At 37.0% G+C, this 17241-nt stretch overlaps 1 protein-coding gene across 1 annotated transcript in view; it reads left to right on the top strand.

The window, feature by feature from the left end:
- DCDC1 (doublecortin domain containing 1) overlaps positions 1 to 17241 on the top strand; it is a 426036-nt gene that overhangs the window by 378360 nt on the left and 30435 nt on the right. The window contains exons 29-35 of the mRNA XM_034645816.1: positions 2183 to 2276; positions 4513 to 4683; positions 9046 to 9231; positions 10636 to 10839; positions 12130 to 12331; positions 15058 to 15210; positions 15927 to 16028. Coding sequence (XP_034501707.1) covers positions 2183 to 2276; positions 4513 to 4683; positions 9046 to 9231; positions 10636 to 10839; positions 12130 to 12331; positions 15058 to 15210; positions 15927 to 16028 — 1112 coding nt within the window. The remainder of the gene's footprint in view (positions 1 to 2182; positions 2277 to 4512; positions 4684 to 9045; positions 9232 to 10635; positions 10840 to 12129; positions 12332 to 15057; positions 15211 to 15926; positions 16029 to 17241) is intronic.

Below are 17241 nucleotides of genomic sequence, written 5' to 3'. Positions count from 1 at the left end.
GCACTCATCCCCTGGATTTGTGGAAGGGGCTGTAGTATTGTGCTGGGTATTCCAGGGACACAGAATAAGTCTCACACTGCCATTTGGCACATAGTGGTTTTAATGTACAGGTCCATAAACTCAAGTTCCTGCAAAATTTAAGCACTCCTGCCACTTGACTGTACTGTTCAAAAACTAAAGGGAAAACCAACACTATCATGGCTGAGCATGGCACTGAAGCATGGGAGAAGTTGCTGTGGCTGTTCTAAGCAGCAGAACACAGATAGCTAGGCAACTAGTCTTGGCATCTCAGTAGGTCATTGCAGGAGATGTATGATCATTCATTCATATGAATAATATTGAGTATCAATAAAAATGCAAGACCCAACTTATGCAAATGATGAGGTTACACAGGTGAATAATAGAGAATAACAGCTCTCGTGCAGGGCCCAGTTTTGATAAATGCTAAAAAGGTATTTGATGAGATCCAATACCTGTTTTTTAATTTAAAATGATACATCATTAATTAATGATAGAAGGGAGAAATACATTGCAAGATTAATAGTGATTATCTTGTAGTAATATAAGTGTTGTTTAAAATTCTGTTATAATTTTTACTCTATTTTCCAGTACTTTGTTAATTCCCTACAGTGAGGTTATATTGTTCTATATTTATTTATAGTACAGAAGTTTAAATTAGATATCTGGAATTTTTTAAGTCTTGAAAGGAGAAATATATTACTCTCATAACAGACCGTCTCTCACCTTCTCTCCCCTGCACTCCCCCACCATTAAATTTTATAGGACGAGTTATATTTTCCACAGCAGGAATGCCACTGCTGGTGTGTAATGTAACTATGTTGACAGACATAAAGAATTGGCTTTTTCTATACAGACAAGTTCCTTGAATATTTGGCTTATTTTGCTTTTAAGTGATGCAAGGAAAAGAATTTGAGGGTTTTAGCTCAATAATTTTCTTTCCTTCTTTCAGTCAAAGAAGCTTTATGTGAGCTCCTATATAAGACAACTTAACAATATTCAACATATATCTTGGACTTTTAGGGAATACTCCTTTAGAAAAAGAGAATTGGAGGAGAAGCTATAAAAAAAATCACAACCATTAATAATAGTAGCCCAAGTGACGTGTGCCAGGCAATATTCTATGCATTTTCTGTGCATTAATTCATTTCATTCCCACAAGAGTCCTTTGAGGCACCATTAGCCTATCTTACAGATGAGGAAACGGAGGTGCGGGGTTGTTAAGCAAAGCCATATAGCTACTGCGAAGCAGATTCAGGATTCACACTTGAGCACTGTGGCTCCGGAATCCATGTTCTTAATCATCTGCCACAGTGCCTCTCATAATAAATAGCAGGAGGTGAGGAGGGTGTATCAGTCTGGGTTCAATTTGGAGACAGAAACCACACAGTGATTTAAAGGAGATGTGTAACATAAAGAATTATTAAACAATAATAAAAGAGTAACTATCAGATGTTTAAAAAAAATCCTCTATATGGTGCTCTGGGGCGGAGGGAGTTGAGGACAAACTTAAATTGGGCCCTTTCCCAAGGCTGGAGTTCAGAACTCATTAGAAAAGGAATGGATACAGCTAACTGGATGGCAAAAATCTGTTGCTTTGCCTGGCCAGACCTGGTCTGAGGTTGCTCTGCAAGCAGGAAGTAGCCCTCTGGAACATATGCAAGGGTGCGGCTGGTTTGGGGGCAGACGGGTATGAAAAGGGATTGGGAGTGGTGGGAGGCAGAAGGTTTAGAGCATGTGATGTCCATGTCAGGAGGGCCACGAGCAAATGATTACCAGGCTGGGGCTGTGAGGCTTCCCAGGGGCCACACATCCTGTGCAACTGGTTAGGGCAGAGCATCACTCGGTATCCTCACTCCCAACTGCTGACCGCATGCAACAGCCAGGAAGAGCAAGAGAACCCCTTCCTCCTTCAGTGTTCCTCCATCACTCTCTATGGAGAAAGCTTAACATTGTGCTTCTGTGGGGGAGAAATCCTTAAAGGATTCATGTCCATTATCACAGAGCATGCACAGAGCATGCACGAGGCATTATCACAGAGCATGCACAGATTCATGTCCATTATCACAGAGCATGCACTTACCAGTACTCTGGTAAGTGGCACAGAGGGAGCTCTGATCTGGTTATGCTACTTGATAACAAGCCTAATCCTGTTTTCCCAAAGGACCTTTCACCTGGTGGGTAACCCAGACCTTGTGCTGGCAGTGTCTATGACCAAAACAAGAAATGAAGTCTGTGGCTATCCAGTTATTGTTCAGGTAAGATATATATATATATAGGCTAAGTCGTAATCATGGCCCTTTATTTCCAGTTAAGTAAAGCTCTATGCTTCCTTGTTGTGGAGAAAGATAATGGCTGTCATAGAAACCTATTTTGAATGCCATTGTTAAAATATTTACAATAGTCTGCCTAGATTTCAAATTCAACATGTTCATGTAGCTCTTAATTTAGTTGAATCCAACAGATGGTGATTGTGGGCTTGCTGCATGTCAGGAGCTATGCTAGTTACTTAAATCAAATCCAAGGGCAAGCACGAGAAATTATCCTAGTAGCATGCATACAGACTCAGTGGTGGGTGCGGTCAAGTGAATAGCTATCAGAGGCACGTGTTTTAAGCTCAGTGATTGGGACATATGCAAGTCCCCTCTTACCTGGTGATGGAGGGAAAGAGCATGATCAGAGTGGTCTTCCTGAAGGATGTAAACTCATCAATGCTAATTCTACTAAGATACTCATTTGAAATATGCTTAACATACTTTAGCAAATGCTTGTAGCAGCCAAATAGCTTTTAGAGACTCCAGAGAAATCTGGGTTCGTTTGAGTTTTGGGTAAAGATCTATGGAGTTCTTTTTTCCTGTTTATCTGTCATCCTTACTTGTAACCAAAGACACTCCTAAATGGATATGTGTTTTTCCTTGTCAGGAAGGAAGAAAGTTTAGGAGCACCCCTGCTTTGAACTTTTCTATATCCTCCATAGTATTTATCATCCTTTTGTTGAACAGAATATATTATCCCCAAAGTAAATTTGTTTTATTCCATGTTTTTAATAGCAACAAGGCAGCTTGTTTTGTAGGTCCTGAATCCATAATTGGGATATAACAATCTGGACAAATATCAAAGCTTAATTAAGTCTTTTATCCTGCTGATGAATATGGACTAAAAAGTAATTCTAGGAGACATTGTATCTATAACATCACATTCTTCCCTGTCAGGTGCCTCTTTGGCACGGGCCACAGTGAGATTCAAACCTCATGCAGATGCAAATTTTGTACCTTAATCAGTTTCATAAATTTGCAGATATTGACATTTTCCCCTAAGGTTCCCATTTTTAAGAAATAAGTATGATCTCAAGGTAATTTGTATTACCGTTCAAGATTTTTTCTTTGCTGATGTTTCATTTTTATTTCTTGAAGCAATCAGTTTGTGAGAAAATATTAAAGTTCATGTAAAGTAATAAAAATGAGGCATGTTAGGTTAATGTTACTAGACCCCCCACTGTCTGTTCTTTGAAATATAGTTTTTGTTTTCCATGCCTCTGAGGGATGCTCTACTGTCTGACCCATTAAATCAATTCTTAAGACCCATTTATTTTCCTCTTTACTATCAATCTCTCCTTGGTAAAGTAAGTGCTATTCATTATAAAGTTCCTTGAGGTGTCATGATATGTTTGGTTGGAACTAATCTACTTGTTTAAATTCTCTAAAATTGAAACTACTCATTTCTTTACTTATGCTTGAGCCAAGTTTGTAATTAGAATAAATGTGCTGTTTCTGTTACATATAAAACTGCCTGTACTCATTTTTTTTTAAAAAAAAACCTTCTCAATAACCAGGGAAACATAAATTAAAATAGCAACAAGAAACATTTTTCATTTATTAAATTGATGATGTTTGGGCAAGAATGTGAGGCAAACAGACCATATCATACACTATTGGTGTAAGTATAAACTAGAATAACCTTTCTAGAAAGCGTTTTGATATGATAAAGCTTAATATGATGTCTCATAATATTTAAAAATGATCATGTTATTTTATCAGCAATTGTACTTGAGGAGTTTGTTCTAAGGAATTTTTCATGGATTTACATAAAAATTTATTTATATGATTATTCATTGCTTTTTTTATTATAATAAGGAAAATTTGAGAAACAATCTACGTGTTTACCTATTGGAGATTGATAAAATATCACTAAGATCAAATAGTATGTATCCTTTAACAATGTTAGGGAAATGTTTGTAGAATATTCTTCTTAAAAAAACTAATCCAGTTACCAAATTTTATGCATTTTGTGATTTCATTTTGTAAATCAAAGGATGCATATTTATAAATACAAAAATGTTGCACACAGAATTATCAAATATAAGTAATAGTTATTACTGCATAGTAGAATTATGAGTAATTATCTATACTTTCTGAATTTATGCAACAAAACTGTGACAGCTATAATCAAATCATAAACTTTCCTGTTTGACTCCATATTTTCTCCTTTTTTCAGAAATATAAACCATATAACAATGGGACGGCCAATCAAAAGTGGAATTTTGTGGAAAACATCAAAGCTTTTATGGCCTTTTATAGCACTGCACTGGATAAGGAGATCACAGCAGCAAATTATGCTGGTATTTGTACATCCTCTGTGATTAAAGGGGAAAACATTGATCAACCAGTAAGTGGTTATTTTCAACTAAGGATAAAAGAAAAATAGGGGGAAAATGGAGTAATTTAATATAGCTAGAACTTTTTTTTCCCTAGAAAACGTTATGTTCACACAAATTAAGCACTGACTCTGTGATTCTGGTTAGGAAACAATGAAGGAATATTGGTATTACCCTCTGCTTATATTGTTTCAATGGCTCCCTATCATCGGCACCACTTTTGGTCCATCATCAATTCACCAGCACTCTCATAAGTGAGGATAATCACACATACTAGACTCCCACAGGTGTGCCTGCCACACTAGATGTCACTCGACTCCAGAAAGCATATTAAGATGCAAATGATTGTAAGTGACTTTAACTATATTACATTATACCAAGCATAGGTCTAAATCTGAATACCTATACTCTGATTTTTAGAGAAAATAATTTTTCAAATGTGGTCCTGTAGTTTTTATTAGTAAGGAATTTCTGCATACTTTACAGATACCTGAGGTATTTGTGGGTCTGTATGTCAAACTGCCTTGCTTTTGTTGATTACTGTTATTAGTTAATTTTATTTCATAGCCATCTTGTGACTTTTTGGCTATTTTCCCTACAGGACTTTAAAACTTGGTTGCGTTTTAGTAAATCTAGACAAAATTTAGATAATTTTTGTTAACTTTTATTAACTTCCAGATAGTAATTTAGAAGCCGAGTATGGGTTCATGGGGATCACTATGCTATTTTTGTATGATTGAAATATTTTATAATAAAAAAGGGAAGAAAGGAGACCTATAGTTTAGGCCTCAATGATTTTAAAATTAGTGACTTTCTTTAACCATATAATCAAGATGTTCTTTTTTATGTTAACCAAAATACAACTTCCCAGTTCCTAACAATTATTTGTTCTAAAAGATTATAATTTTATTTTCTCAATAGTTAAATGGTAGCCTATCTGATAGGAGTTAATATGACTAACCTGAAGAGTACAATAATATATCAATTCCAAGATTCATAGATTAAAAACCCCTCCTGGGCCTGGGAGAAATTACTCATTGTACAAAGGCTCTAGGCCAGTGGTTAGTCCTTAACCTTTTTGGAGATACAGACTTCTTTGAGAGTTTCATGAAAATTATGGATATTCTTTTCCCCAAAAATGCATGTATGTATACAAACACGTTTTGTGTAAGTTTTAGGGAGTTTATAAACTCCCCCTGAAATTCATTTTGGATGTAGGGTAAGAACTCCTTTCCTAGACCTCATCCTAAGGGATAGCTTAAAAAAGAAAACTAATATGAAGTAACTTTGATAGCTACTGTATGTTACATACTGATCAATCTTAGTGATTTTCATATATGGTATCTCATTTAAATAATAAATATGGTGAAGACACTGAATAATTTATTCACAATCACATTAGCTACTATACAATAGTTAATGGTCGTTATTGATCAGACTAACCCCCTGTAATAGACCATATATCTGTAAGGCCAAATGAACAGATCATGTTATTCATTTCAATAAATCAAGGAAAATTTTATGGAGAAAAGAATTAGTCAAATCAATTGCCTGATATTCTGGACAGAATACCAGTGGCTGATTTAGTGAACTTTTAAACTCTGTTTGCATTCTACAGGCATACTTAACCTGGGAACTCCCCAAATGTATTGCCTTTTTCTTTCCATCGGCAGTTTCAAAACAATATTAAATGTGAATGAATTAATCAAAGATCTAGTTTACACTGTGTACACGCACCATTGCCAAAATAGAACAATTCAGAGATCATCAAACCTGTAGCACCACGGTCATGGGGATTGATGTTTCAATGAAAAAATACATTTTCTGGATACTTTTCAATGGGCTTCTTTGGTATAATAAGGAAAATAATTGGCATGCAATTCGTCATGAAGTACATGTTTTTCTATAGAAATGATTCTGCTCATAATATTCATTCAATTCCATCTAAGCAGGGATATTTTAATGTTCTGCCTTTCAGTAATGTGTAGAAAAATGGAAACTGTATGTGCATATAGAGAAATCTGTAGTGGAATTTAAGAATTTCATCTTCAAAAGCATCATCTAAGTGTTGGCTTTGAATTAAGGTAGCTCTACCTACTTGAAGGGAGTAGTTGAAGCAATATGAGTAAGGTAAAAAAACCAAGAACTTGGAATCAGAAGTCAGTTTTATATTTCAATTCTGCCATGTGCTACTCAAGTATCCTTAGATGAAAGCTCCCTCTCTCAGCTCTTGTTTTCTCATCTGTAAATTGAGTGAGAATGATACTAATTCTGGCTGTACTTAACTTTTAGCTTTGGGAGGACCAAAGCAAATTAGAGAGTCTATATAAAAGTACTTTAAAATTTTATTATGGAAATTTTCATACATAGAATAGTATAATATAGAATAGTATATACTAAGATATACTATACTATTCTATACTAAAAATAGAAATAGTATAATGAAAAAATAGAATAGTATAATGAACCTGATATACTTTTCATCCAAATTCAACTATTATCAAGGTTTTGCAACCTTTACAAACCCCAGACATGGTATCATTTTCTTACATAATCATTATACCATTATGACATCTAGCAAAATTAACAATAATCCTTTGGCTATCAATCAAGTACCCCGTTCTTAATCAAATTTTCTAGGTTTTTCTAAAAAATTCTTCTTATGATTAGTTGATGTGAGTCAGGATTCAAGCAAGGTCCTTATATGATATTTGGTTGTAGACTCTAGAATTGTCCTATAGAATGCCCCTTATTTGGATTTGTCTCTTTACTTCCTACGGCATTTTTAAATTTGTTACTCACACCCCTATGATTCCTATAAAAGGAATTTAACACTAGAGTTGTGATTAGATTTATGATCAACATTTTTTGACAAGAATCATCATGGGTTTATGGTATATTTCATATTGATCATTTATGCAGGAATACAATGTCTAGATTTCCCATTTTTAGTGATAATGAGTATCGGTGGGCATGATTAGAACCTAAACTCACACTTAACAAATCTCCCAATGACCTTTTCATCTAGTGTCACTCTTCAGTGATCTTTGCCTAAATCAATTATTTCACAATAGTTTCAAAAGTGTCAATTTTATCTATCATTTCCCCCAACATTTATTAGCTGAACTTTTAATATAAGGAAGAACTTCAACGAGGTTCATCTTCTTCAACTAGGTGTTTGACTACCCAAAAATATGGTTTGTAAGGGATGGTAGGATAAATGTTAATTCTTTCTATCCACTCACTTATCTATTGTGGTATAATAAACAACCTGAAAATTTAGTCGGTTAAACCAAGAACCACTTTTTTTACTCTGTGCGCCAAAAATTTAATCTGGGCTCAGTGGGGCCGCTCTGCTGGTCTTACCCAGTGTTAGTAATGTGACCCAAATATGAGGTCATCTGGTGGTATGCCAGTAGTTTGGTGGTTCTGTGGGACTGGATGGTTAAAGATGGTTTCCCTTACATGTCTGGAAATTAGCAGGCTGTTAGCTGGGGGCCTTGGTCCTCCTCAAGGCTTCTTAAGTAAGCTAGCTCAAGTTTGTTCACATAGTAGTCTCAGGGTTCCCATTGAAGCCAAAAGAAAAACCTCCAATGTGCAAGCTTGTCTTACACATCTACTTGCCTCGCGTTTCCTAATGCTACATTGGCCAAAGCAAGTCACAATGTCTTGCTCAGATTCAAGGAAAGGACAAGAGAAAGATTTCTTGTTTGGGGGAGCAGCAAAGTCACATTTCAGAACGACATGCAAACCAGGATGAGATGGTTTTCTTGTGGCCATCTCTGCAAATAATCAGCCACACTTTCTGATGGCCGGGCTTCCGAGTTATAAATTGGTGCCAGTTTACTTACAAGCATTTTTAGCATCATGATGAGCTCATGGGACTTTATATTTTTAAGCATACCCAAAGTGTTTTGGTTATCGTTCTTTTTGTTGTTCCCAAATTGTCTCACTTGGGCCAGTGGAGGCTCCTTCATGTTGTTGGTTCTTGTGTCTTTTAAAATGATTCCTTTACTCTTGGATGGCTTCTCTTCTTCCCAGGCACCACAAGACATCACTTGGTCACCTTACATATTTCTTGCCCCAAATCTGGAACTGGCCATTCCTCCAGGAATCCCTGATCCTTGACATAAGTTATACTCATCGATGTTGAATTGTCATTGCCTCTAGCCTTTTTCAGTGAACAGAATTTGGAAGTGTGTTTTTTAAAAATGTATTATTATTAGGGAGCAAAATGATGCATTCATGTTGAGATTTCAAATTTAGCATTTGGGGATTATAAAAATGCTCTATTTGTATTGTAAAGTATTCTACAAAAACACTATCATAATTTAGATGTGCGTACATAAAACCATCTTTGTTCCCTTTTTTAGGGATACTATTATGTCTCACTCACTGGAAAGAACAAAACAATGCTCTGCTTAGCATGTGGACGATCCCTGAGAGCAGAGAAGGGGCTGAAACCATTGCTTCCAGGGCTACCATTCTTCTGTGCCTCAGGCTCCAAGACCCGGAAGCCGCTCTCACGAGGGCCTTTCAAGGTCATCAGTGTGGCAAAGGTGTGTAATGACCTGAGCTCTGCTAATACATGTGTGGCATCATTTTGGAAACTTCGATGCATTCATTATCCACCTTGCACTCAAGTTCATCTCCACTCATCCAATTCATCTTCCTCTGATGCACGTTCACCATTCCACCTGCATTGATTTCCTCTTCCCCATTGTAATTTAAAATACATTGTCTATTAATAGTTCGATACACTCTCTGAAGTTAATTGGGCACTTCTGCGGCTTTAATCATCTACTAACACCTTCCACTGCTCTCTGTGTTGCTTTTAGATGAGGAAGTAACTGCACGTCTTTACTTAGTGGAGCAAATTTTTGCCTACATTCACAGGACAAACTTCTTTTTACTAGTACGGAACATTTCAGGGGAAATTTGACGTCTCGTTAATGGCTGTTCAGGTTGGGTGCCTGAATTCATGCATCCATGTCTAATACTATCTATAGCTCATGGAGAGAAAAAAAAATATCTGCCACTTTCCTGTGATCTTAATTTAAAATGGCACCATTTAAGAAGTCCTCTCCTTCAAGTTTAGAGTAGGATGTGCTACCGGGATCTTACACACCTATACAAAAAGGAGCAATTTAAGGGAAACTTCCAATTTGGTGTGCTCTCCAGGACTCGGTCTCTCCATTTCCAGATCTTTCTCCTCGTTCTCCCAAACTGGATCCACAGTGTAGGGTGGGAGGGGTTGGAGGGGATAAGAACAGCTGTAATAAACATTAAGTGCCATAGTAACTCTGAAGGTGAAAAGAAGTCAGTCCTCGGGGGAAGTCTGAAGGCATTTGGCTTTGCTTTAGTGATGGTGGGGTTAAGGAGGTGCTGGTGCACTGATTGGAAAGAGTCCCCAGGGTTAAAGCATCTCAGACAGAGTTTTTCCTTCAAAGCAGCATCCTGAGTAGGGATGGAAAGGGAAAGGTTTGTGGTGTTCACCACCCTCATTAGCGTGTAGATTAGGACTGCACGCATTCCCCTCCCCATTCATCAATATCTGCCACCACATCCTCAAGTTAAAGATGAAGAGATTATCTGTAGTGCCAGCATCCCATTACTTCGAGGCCAGGCTTTCTCTGGCCCCGGCATCCTTCTCCCCCAACTCCTGTCACAGGAGAAGGCTGAGTAGAAAACAGAAGGCCAGAAACACAAGCCAGAGGCCGACAGTCACCTAGAGACTCAGTGACAGGGTAGGAAGAGAACTGAGTTCTGACCCCATGTTCTTCCCACTGTGGTATCCAATACCTATAGCATGTGGAGTGAACATCTCAAAATTCAGATACCACATACAGGTACATGCAAATATTTATTAAATTAAGAGACTGAAATACACCAAAATAACGAACACTAAAAGAAAAAGCTTGAGTAGACCTCTGTGGTTTTTTGTTTTTGTTTTTTTTAATCAGGCTGATTTATCTTCTTATGAGGCTGAGAAAACACTAAGTTATTATGAAGAACGTCTGTTATCTTTACGGATGAAGACCTGCACGCAAGTTGTATCTCGTAGTGGTATGGCAGCTACGCACCAGCAGGCGGTGAAAATAATTGCATACAAAAATGGAGATGGATATCGAAATGGGAAGTTAATTGTGGCTGGAACATTCCCCACAGTAAGTGGCTATCACTTAAACGTTCCTTGCATCCTCTGAGGTAATGATAATAGTGATTCCTCTGACAAGAAAAAAGCAATGGGATTGAATGATAAATGTCCCTGGCCAGTTTCACCAATTTAGGCTGATGAGATCAAGATCTCTGTTTTCTTAAAGATATTCTTTTTTATTGTATTTCTTTGGATACAGACTTAGAAAAAATGAGAAACCAGAATATGGTTTTTAGCTTGGCTCCAGAGCAAAGATACATAGAAGCAGGCGGAAAACAAAGCTACCAGATTTTCTTCACTTGTGTGATAGAGAGAATGCCCCCCCCTTTTATTTTGCCTTCCTTCCCGTTCCAGCTTCAAGTCGTATGTCATCTGAATATTCTAAGAGATGCCACCTCATTTATCATTTGAAAAATCTGAGCACTTATTTGCTGACAGGTTGTTTCATTTCATTCTCAAATCGAAGAAGCAAGAGTTGTGTTAAGAAGGAACATGTGGTTTCTGTCGGAGAGGCTGCTCTGTGCAGGAAGGAAGGAGAGCTCAGAGTGTCCAGACCCAGCTTTGTCCTTGCTTTGCTTGGTGATTATCTTATCTATACATTCTGGCCAGTGCCAGTAACAGCATATTTTATAAGCAACATTAAATATGATGTGGGCTTACCCTGGAGACTTCCTTGCAAACACACACTCACACACACACCCTCGTTCGCTCACCTTTTCGGTTAACTACAAGTAGCCTTTTTATTAAGATATTGTTAAGTGAACTAAGCAAATCACAAAAGTTAGCAATTCCAAGATTCACCCTGAGCTCCACAGCTGGGTTCTGTAGTCTTGGACAAAATGTTAACCTTTCAGCCTGTTTTCCTATCTGCGAAATGGAGGTAATAATATGTGTTAGTGTGGGTTTGAAAGTCAACTACTCATTTGTTTTAAAGCAGTTCATCAAAACGAGTGTTACAATTTTATACCTTATAAAGCAACAAAGTTGAAAGAGGGTCTCTAAATTGAACACTGCTTAGGAAATAAATACTCTGATGATAAAATGTATTAACATACGGCAGCTGCTGTGTTAAATTTTTGGAGCAAATTTTCACAGTTTGAGTGGACTAATTTTGTGAGATTATGTAGGACAGTCTGATACCAAAAATTGTCTCTAATCAAAGATCAACTCAGGAGTTATTTAGCTTTCTATTTTCCCAAATTAATGGATTTTCTCAAATTTCTAAAATAATAAGCTCCTCACAATTGTTCCCAGCCCTATCACTTTGTCTCAACAGTTCCTTACAATCTGTGTTATTTAGCTTCTTACAGAATGCACGGAGCAACTTGGTCTCCCCAGAGCAGCCTCCAAAGTATATGTCAAAGATGGGACCACGATCCTTTCCTTACGTGATTTGGTTTTATGGGCACTAGAAGAATCTTTTATCCAGAGAAACACTGAGAAACAAAAGAAAGAGGCAGTCCCAATTCGAACAAAGGAGACAACAATTACAAGTATGAAAGGTTGGTTACATTCTGTAGGATTTAGCTGATTCTACTTATTTTTCATCATAAAAAATTTACATGTGATTCTGTGACTCAGTCACCCCTTCTAGAATTACAAAATCACAGGAAGCTGCTCTCATGTGAGATTCTCGGATTGTTTTTACCTTGCTGAATGAGAAGAAAAAGCTAAAAAATAATGTAATAAATAAAGTGCCCCAAATTTATAAAATATGTTTGACAATTTAGCTACTTTATGTAACATGAGCAGCTCTTGTAAAATTTAAAACCAAACCGAACTGGAGACCACTTAAGAAGGTGGGGCTGGATCAATGCAAATCTCTTTCTATTATTTGAAGAGAAAATGTCCTCTCTATACCCTGCCCACTAGCTGCCCTTACCTGCCCCTGCCCATCTCCACTGCTCCCAGAGCACCAATGAAAGGACCTGCATTGCCACTCCTAACACACTGCATTATAATTATCTGTTTACATTTTTGTGTGTCTCATCGAACTATGTACAAGTTGAGGGCAGGAACGGTGTCCCCAGCAACAGTTTGTTAAACACAAATGAGTCTTAACTGACAGTGATTCAGCAGAGTGATCTCAGCTTTCCACTGTTGTACTGAGAGTCACTCTCTACCTGGTTATAGCATCAGATCCCACAGGTTAAGAGCTCAGTCCCACAATACTGCTCCCTGCTCCAACCCCCACTTCAGATGTCCAGACCTGTTTCTGACCAATTGGCTTAAATTGGAGATTCCCATGATTCCTTCTTTCAGTTTGATTAATTTGCTAGAGCAGCTCACAGAACTCAAGGAAAAGGTCTACTGACTGTCTACTGGTTTATTATAAAAGGATATGATAAAGGATACAGATAAGCATCCAGGTGGAAGAGATGAGTAGGGCAAGGTGTGTGGGAAGGGGCACAGAACTTCTCTGCTCTCTCCAAGCCCATTACTCTCCTACCATCTCCATGCATTCACCAATCCAGAGGGGCTCCAAACCCTGTACTTTTGGTTTTTTTATGGATATTTCATCATGTAGTTATGATTGTTCACTAATTCCATTTCCAGCATCTCTCCCTTCTCTGGAGAATAAAGGGTAGGGTGGAAAATTCCAAGGTTCTTATCATGGCTTGGTCTTTCTGGTGACCAGCCTTCATCCAAGAGTCCGCCAAAAGTCATCTCATTAGAAAACAAGATACTGCTATCATCCAGGAAATTCCAAAGGATTTAGGAGCTCTGCATCAGGAACCAGGATCAAAGACAAAATATTAGTATAAAAGATGCCCCTGTACTCTTATCATTTAGAAAATGACCAGAATTTTAGAAGCTCTCTGCCAGGAACTTAGGGCAGAGACCAATATATATATTTTCTATTATTTCACAATGATGTTATTTGTCCTGTTTTCTAATGAGTTTTTTAAAATAATTATGTCAACATTTAATTCCTAGCTAATCATTAAAGCATATAGTTTGGCCTTTACTTGGCATATAGAATATCTGATCTCCAGGTTCTGGAAGATTACAATCTTAAAGGCTCTTCTTTCAAATTGTTACTTAAAACTTGACTGGAAGTAACGTTATTCATGCTGGAGTGCTAAAAAGGTATGGCCATCCCTTCCCATCTATAATCTAGAGGTTATCCTTGAATCAGGCTGGTCCCTTAGTGGGTTGCCCCCTTTTACTGAATCGTGGCTTGTGTTATGCCATCAGTTTGCATTGACTAACTTGAAAAAAACAGGCATCAGTCAGAAACTCAGTATCATGTTTGCGGTGGAGATAGTGGTTAAGGGCACAGGCTCTGGAGGCATATGGCCTAGGTTCTAATCCTAACTCTGCCACTACCTAGCTATGTGATTAAACCTCAGTTCCTTTGTAAAAGAGGAATGGACCTATCTCGGAGTATCATTTTGAGACTCACCTGAGATAATGTATGCAGAGGTCTTAATGAAATGCCCAGCATGTTGTAAATTCTCAATTTTGTTCATTTCTGTTATAGGATACTGTTTGCTACCTCACAAATAACCCCCTTATGAAGACCCTGAAATAAATTTCTCTCAGATCTCAGGACCAGGAAAGTTGTATCTTCTGCGGAATTTCTCTCTCTGTGTGGGCCATGTGAACCTTGAACTTGTGTTTTCTTCTTTGCTTGGGCCACTATAATGCTCAGAACCCAAACTGTGCTTTAACTCCATGAAAATGAAAAGTATGGCTTTCATGTCCATTCAATATCAAAATATTTATCTAGCATTTTTTGGATGCTCGTCCAATCAAATAGACCAAACACCATTTATTCTAAGCACTTTCATTTTTTTTCTTTTAATCTTCCCAACAGCAGAATGAGATAGATACTATTGTTCATTTAAAAGATGAAGACACTGAAGCATTTTATCTCTGGCTTTAGTCTATTGCTATACTTCTTTCCTCCTGTCCTTAGTTTTCTTATTCTCTATTTTATTCCTCTTCGGAGTTGGTATTTTAGTAAGCCACCTCAGATTTCTTTCATAATTAGTAAAGCATAAGAAAGGAATTTAAAAGTATATTTACAATCAGATTAGTTTAAATTATTTGGTTGCATATGAAGTTTCTGATCATATTTATGTATTTGCATCTGGTTTAGGTATTACCTGTTTAAATCAAGTCATTAATGAGAACGGAAATATTTTGAATAAAAAAATAAATTCAGGAGGCAAATTTATTCATTATTCATTGTGCATTGGTCAATGTGCCATTTGTTTCCTAGAAAACCCAAGAATGAAAGTGAACACCAAATTGTTTCCAAAGTCTGTGACATCTGATAGTTTGGATGGTATAGATAAGTCTTTGCTTACTCTTGTCCTCAGAAATCCCATTGCCATCTGGGTATCTTGCGGTGAACCATTTCTATCTCCGAAGGGTAAGTTTTTTGTTTTTGCTTGCTTTCAAACAAGTATATAAAGGAGAGAGAGAAATAAATTTTATGTCACCATAAGAAAAGAATTAAATGTGTATAATGCCAACATAATAACATCACATTTATGCAAAGAACAGGAGATCCATCAATTAACATGTGCCCAAGGAGAGCTATACTCTTGTATTTGCTCAGTTGCCTGTTTTTTCTTACTGGAATGGAGTATTCTGCATGGAAAAATGTCTAATTCAGTTGATAAAGAGATCCTCGGTCTATAAGACTGAGAATAATGGTATACATTAGAAAATAACAAATGAGTTTAATTCACACTGAAGACGACCTGTCTGCACATTTTCATTTTTAAGAATTGCACCCTTTAGGCAGTAGGTGGATGTTTAAAAAATGAATGGTTCCAAGCCAGGCTTTCATCACCTCCAAATAGTTTGTGGAAGTGGAAAATGAAATATGGCTATTGCATATGGTAAATCTATATAATAAAACAGCACTGTTCTTCTTCCCCCGCTTCTCCATTCCATAAAGAAATGCCTTAAGCCCTGTCATCTTTCAAATGAGGTTTCTTTTAATGACCCTTACCTTTTAATTACTTATTTCTAATTGAATCTATTTCTTGGAGCAGAAAGTTCTTTATAAATTATTGGCTTGCATGATAAATTACTGTTGATAACACAATGCAAGATAAAATATCACGTATTTTTTTCTAGCTTTGCAGAAAGCAGAAAAGTTAGAAAAACGGAACTGGCTAAAAAAGGACAAAATTTTGGCTGATCTAGACACCATGAAACACAAAATGAGACAGTTAAAAGGTCAGTATGAACTAAATCAAGTATCACCATGTTTAATTCTAAATGTAACCCCAATTTGCCAGAAGTTTTTTCCTACTCTTAGATACCAGATGTTTAACTGAGTACTATAAATATTGTGTCACAAAAGTCACTTGAGCAAGTCTAAAACCTAATAATACATCTTTCAGTATTGATTTTATATTTGTAACTTTTATATTTAAATTAATACCATATGAATTATATGTAAATTTTTTAAAATTAGGAAAGTGCCTGGGTCATGTAACCCCTATGTTGGGATTGAAACAGCCTCTGAACTAACATTTTGTGGGCTTTGAAATTAGTCCTTAAATAAAACTCTTGGTCCATTCCTTGGGTATTGCTGGGGAAGTTTGGGGGTGGTTTTTTGTGTTTGTTTGTTTTGTTTTATTTTGTTGTTTTTTTTTTTAAAGATTTGTTTATTTATTTGAGAGAGCATGAGCAGGTGCACAGGGTAGGGGCAGAGGGAGAGGGAGAGAGTCTTTTTTTGTTTGTTTATTTGAGAGATAGAGAGAGAGAGAGAGAGAGAGAGAAAGTGAGCATGAGCTGAGGAGGGGCAAAGGGTGAGGGAGAAGCGGAGTCCCTGCTGAGCAGAGATCCTGATGCTCCATGTCAGGACCCTGGAATCATGACCTGAGCTGAAGGCAGACGCTTAAGAGACTGAGCCACTCAGGCACCCCTGTTTATGTTATAGTCTGAGTGAGGAAGTGCTGAATTTTTCAAAGGTCAATATTAATATCTCAGAAGGGTTTCTTCGTGTTAGGCAGCATAAGATATGCTATTCATAGTCAAAGTAATCAATTGACAATATTTACTCTCCTCTTTCATTCTCTTTGTCACAGAATCTTAGGTTCCAGACCTTATACTATTCCTAACACTTGAGATACCAGATGGTTCTTTGGGGAGAAACAGTGTATTATGGACTTTAGTCTAGAAAGGAATACATTTCAGGATCTGTAATTGCCATAACAGAATTTCAGCTCTTAAGTATGCACACTGTCTGTTGTCAAAAGCACGTGAATTTTACTTCAATAAGCAGCATAATTAGTTGTAAGTGCACTAGACAGAACTCTGGGTTGAAATGACTATTATTCAGTTCTTTCCAAAAGAATAATTGGGTGTACATGAAAAACATCTATCATGACTGGTAATTTCTGCTATTCCAACTACTACACATTTTCACTATAATGTCCCAAGG

The sequence above is a fragment of the Ailuropoda melanoleuca genome, chromosome 16, assembly GCF_002007445.2.
Source record: "Ailuropoda melanoleuca isolate Jingjing chromosome 16, ASM200744v2, whole genome shotgun sequence".
Lineage (NCBI taxonomy): Eukaryota > Metazoa > Chordata > Mammalia > Carnivora > Ursidae > Ailuropoda > Ailuropoda melanoleuca.
Note: the sequence above shows the minus strand (reverse complement) of the source record. Positions and strands in the feature narration are given on the sequence as shown.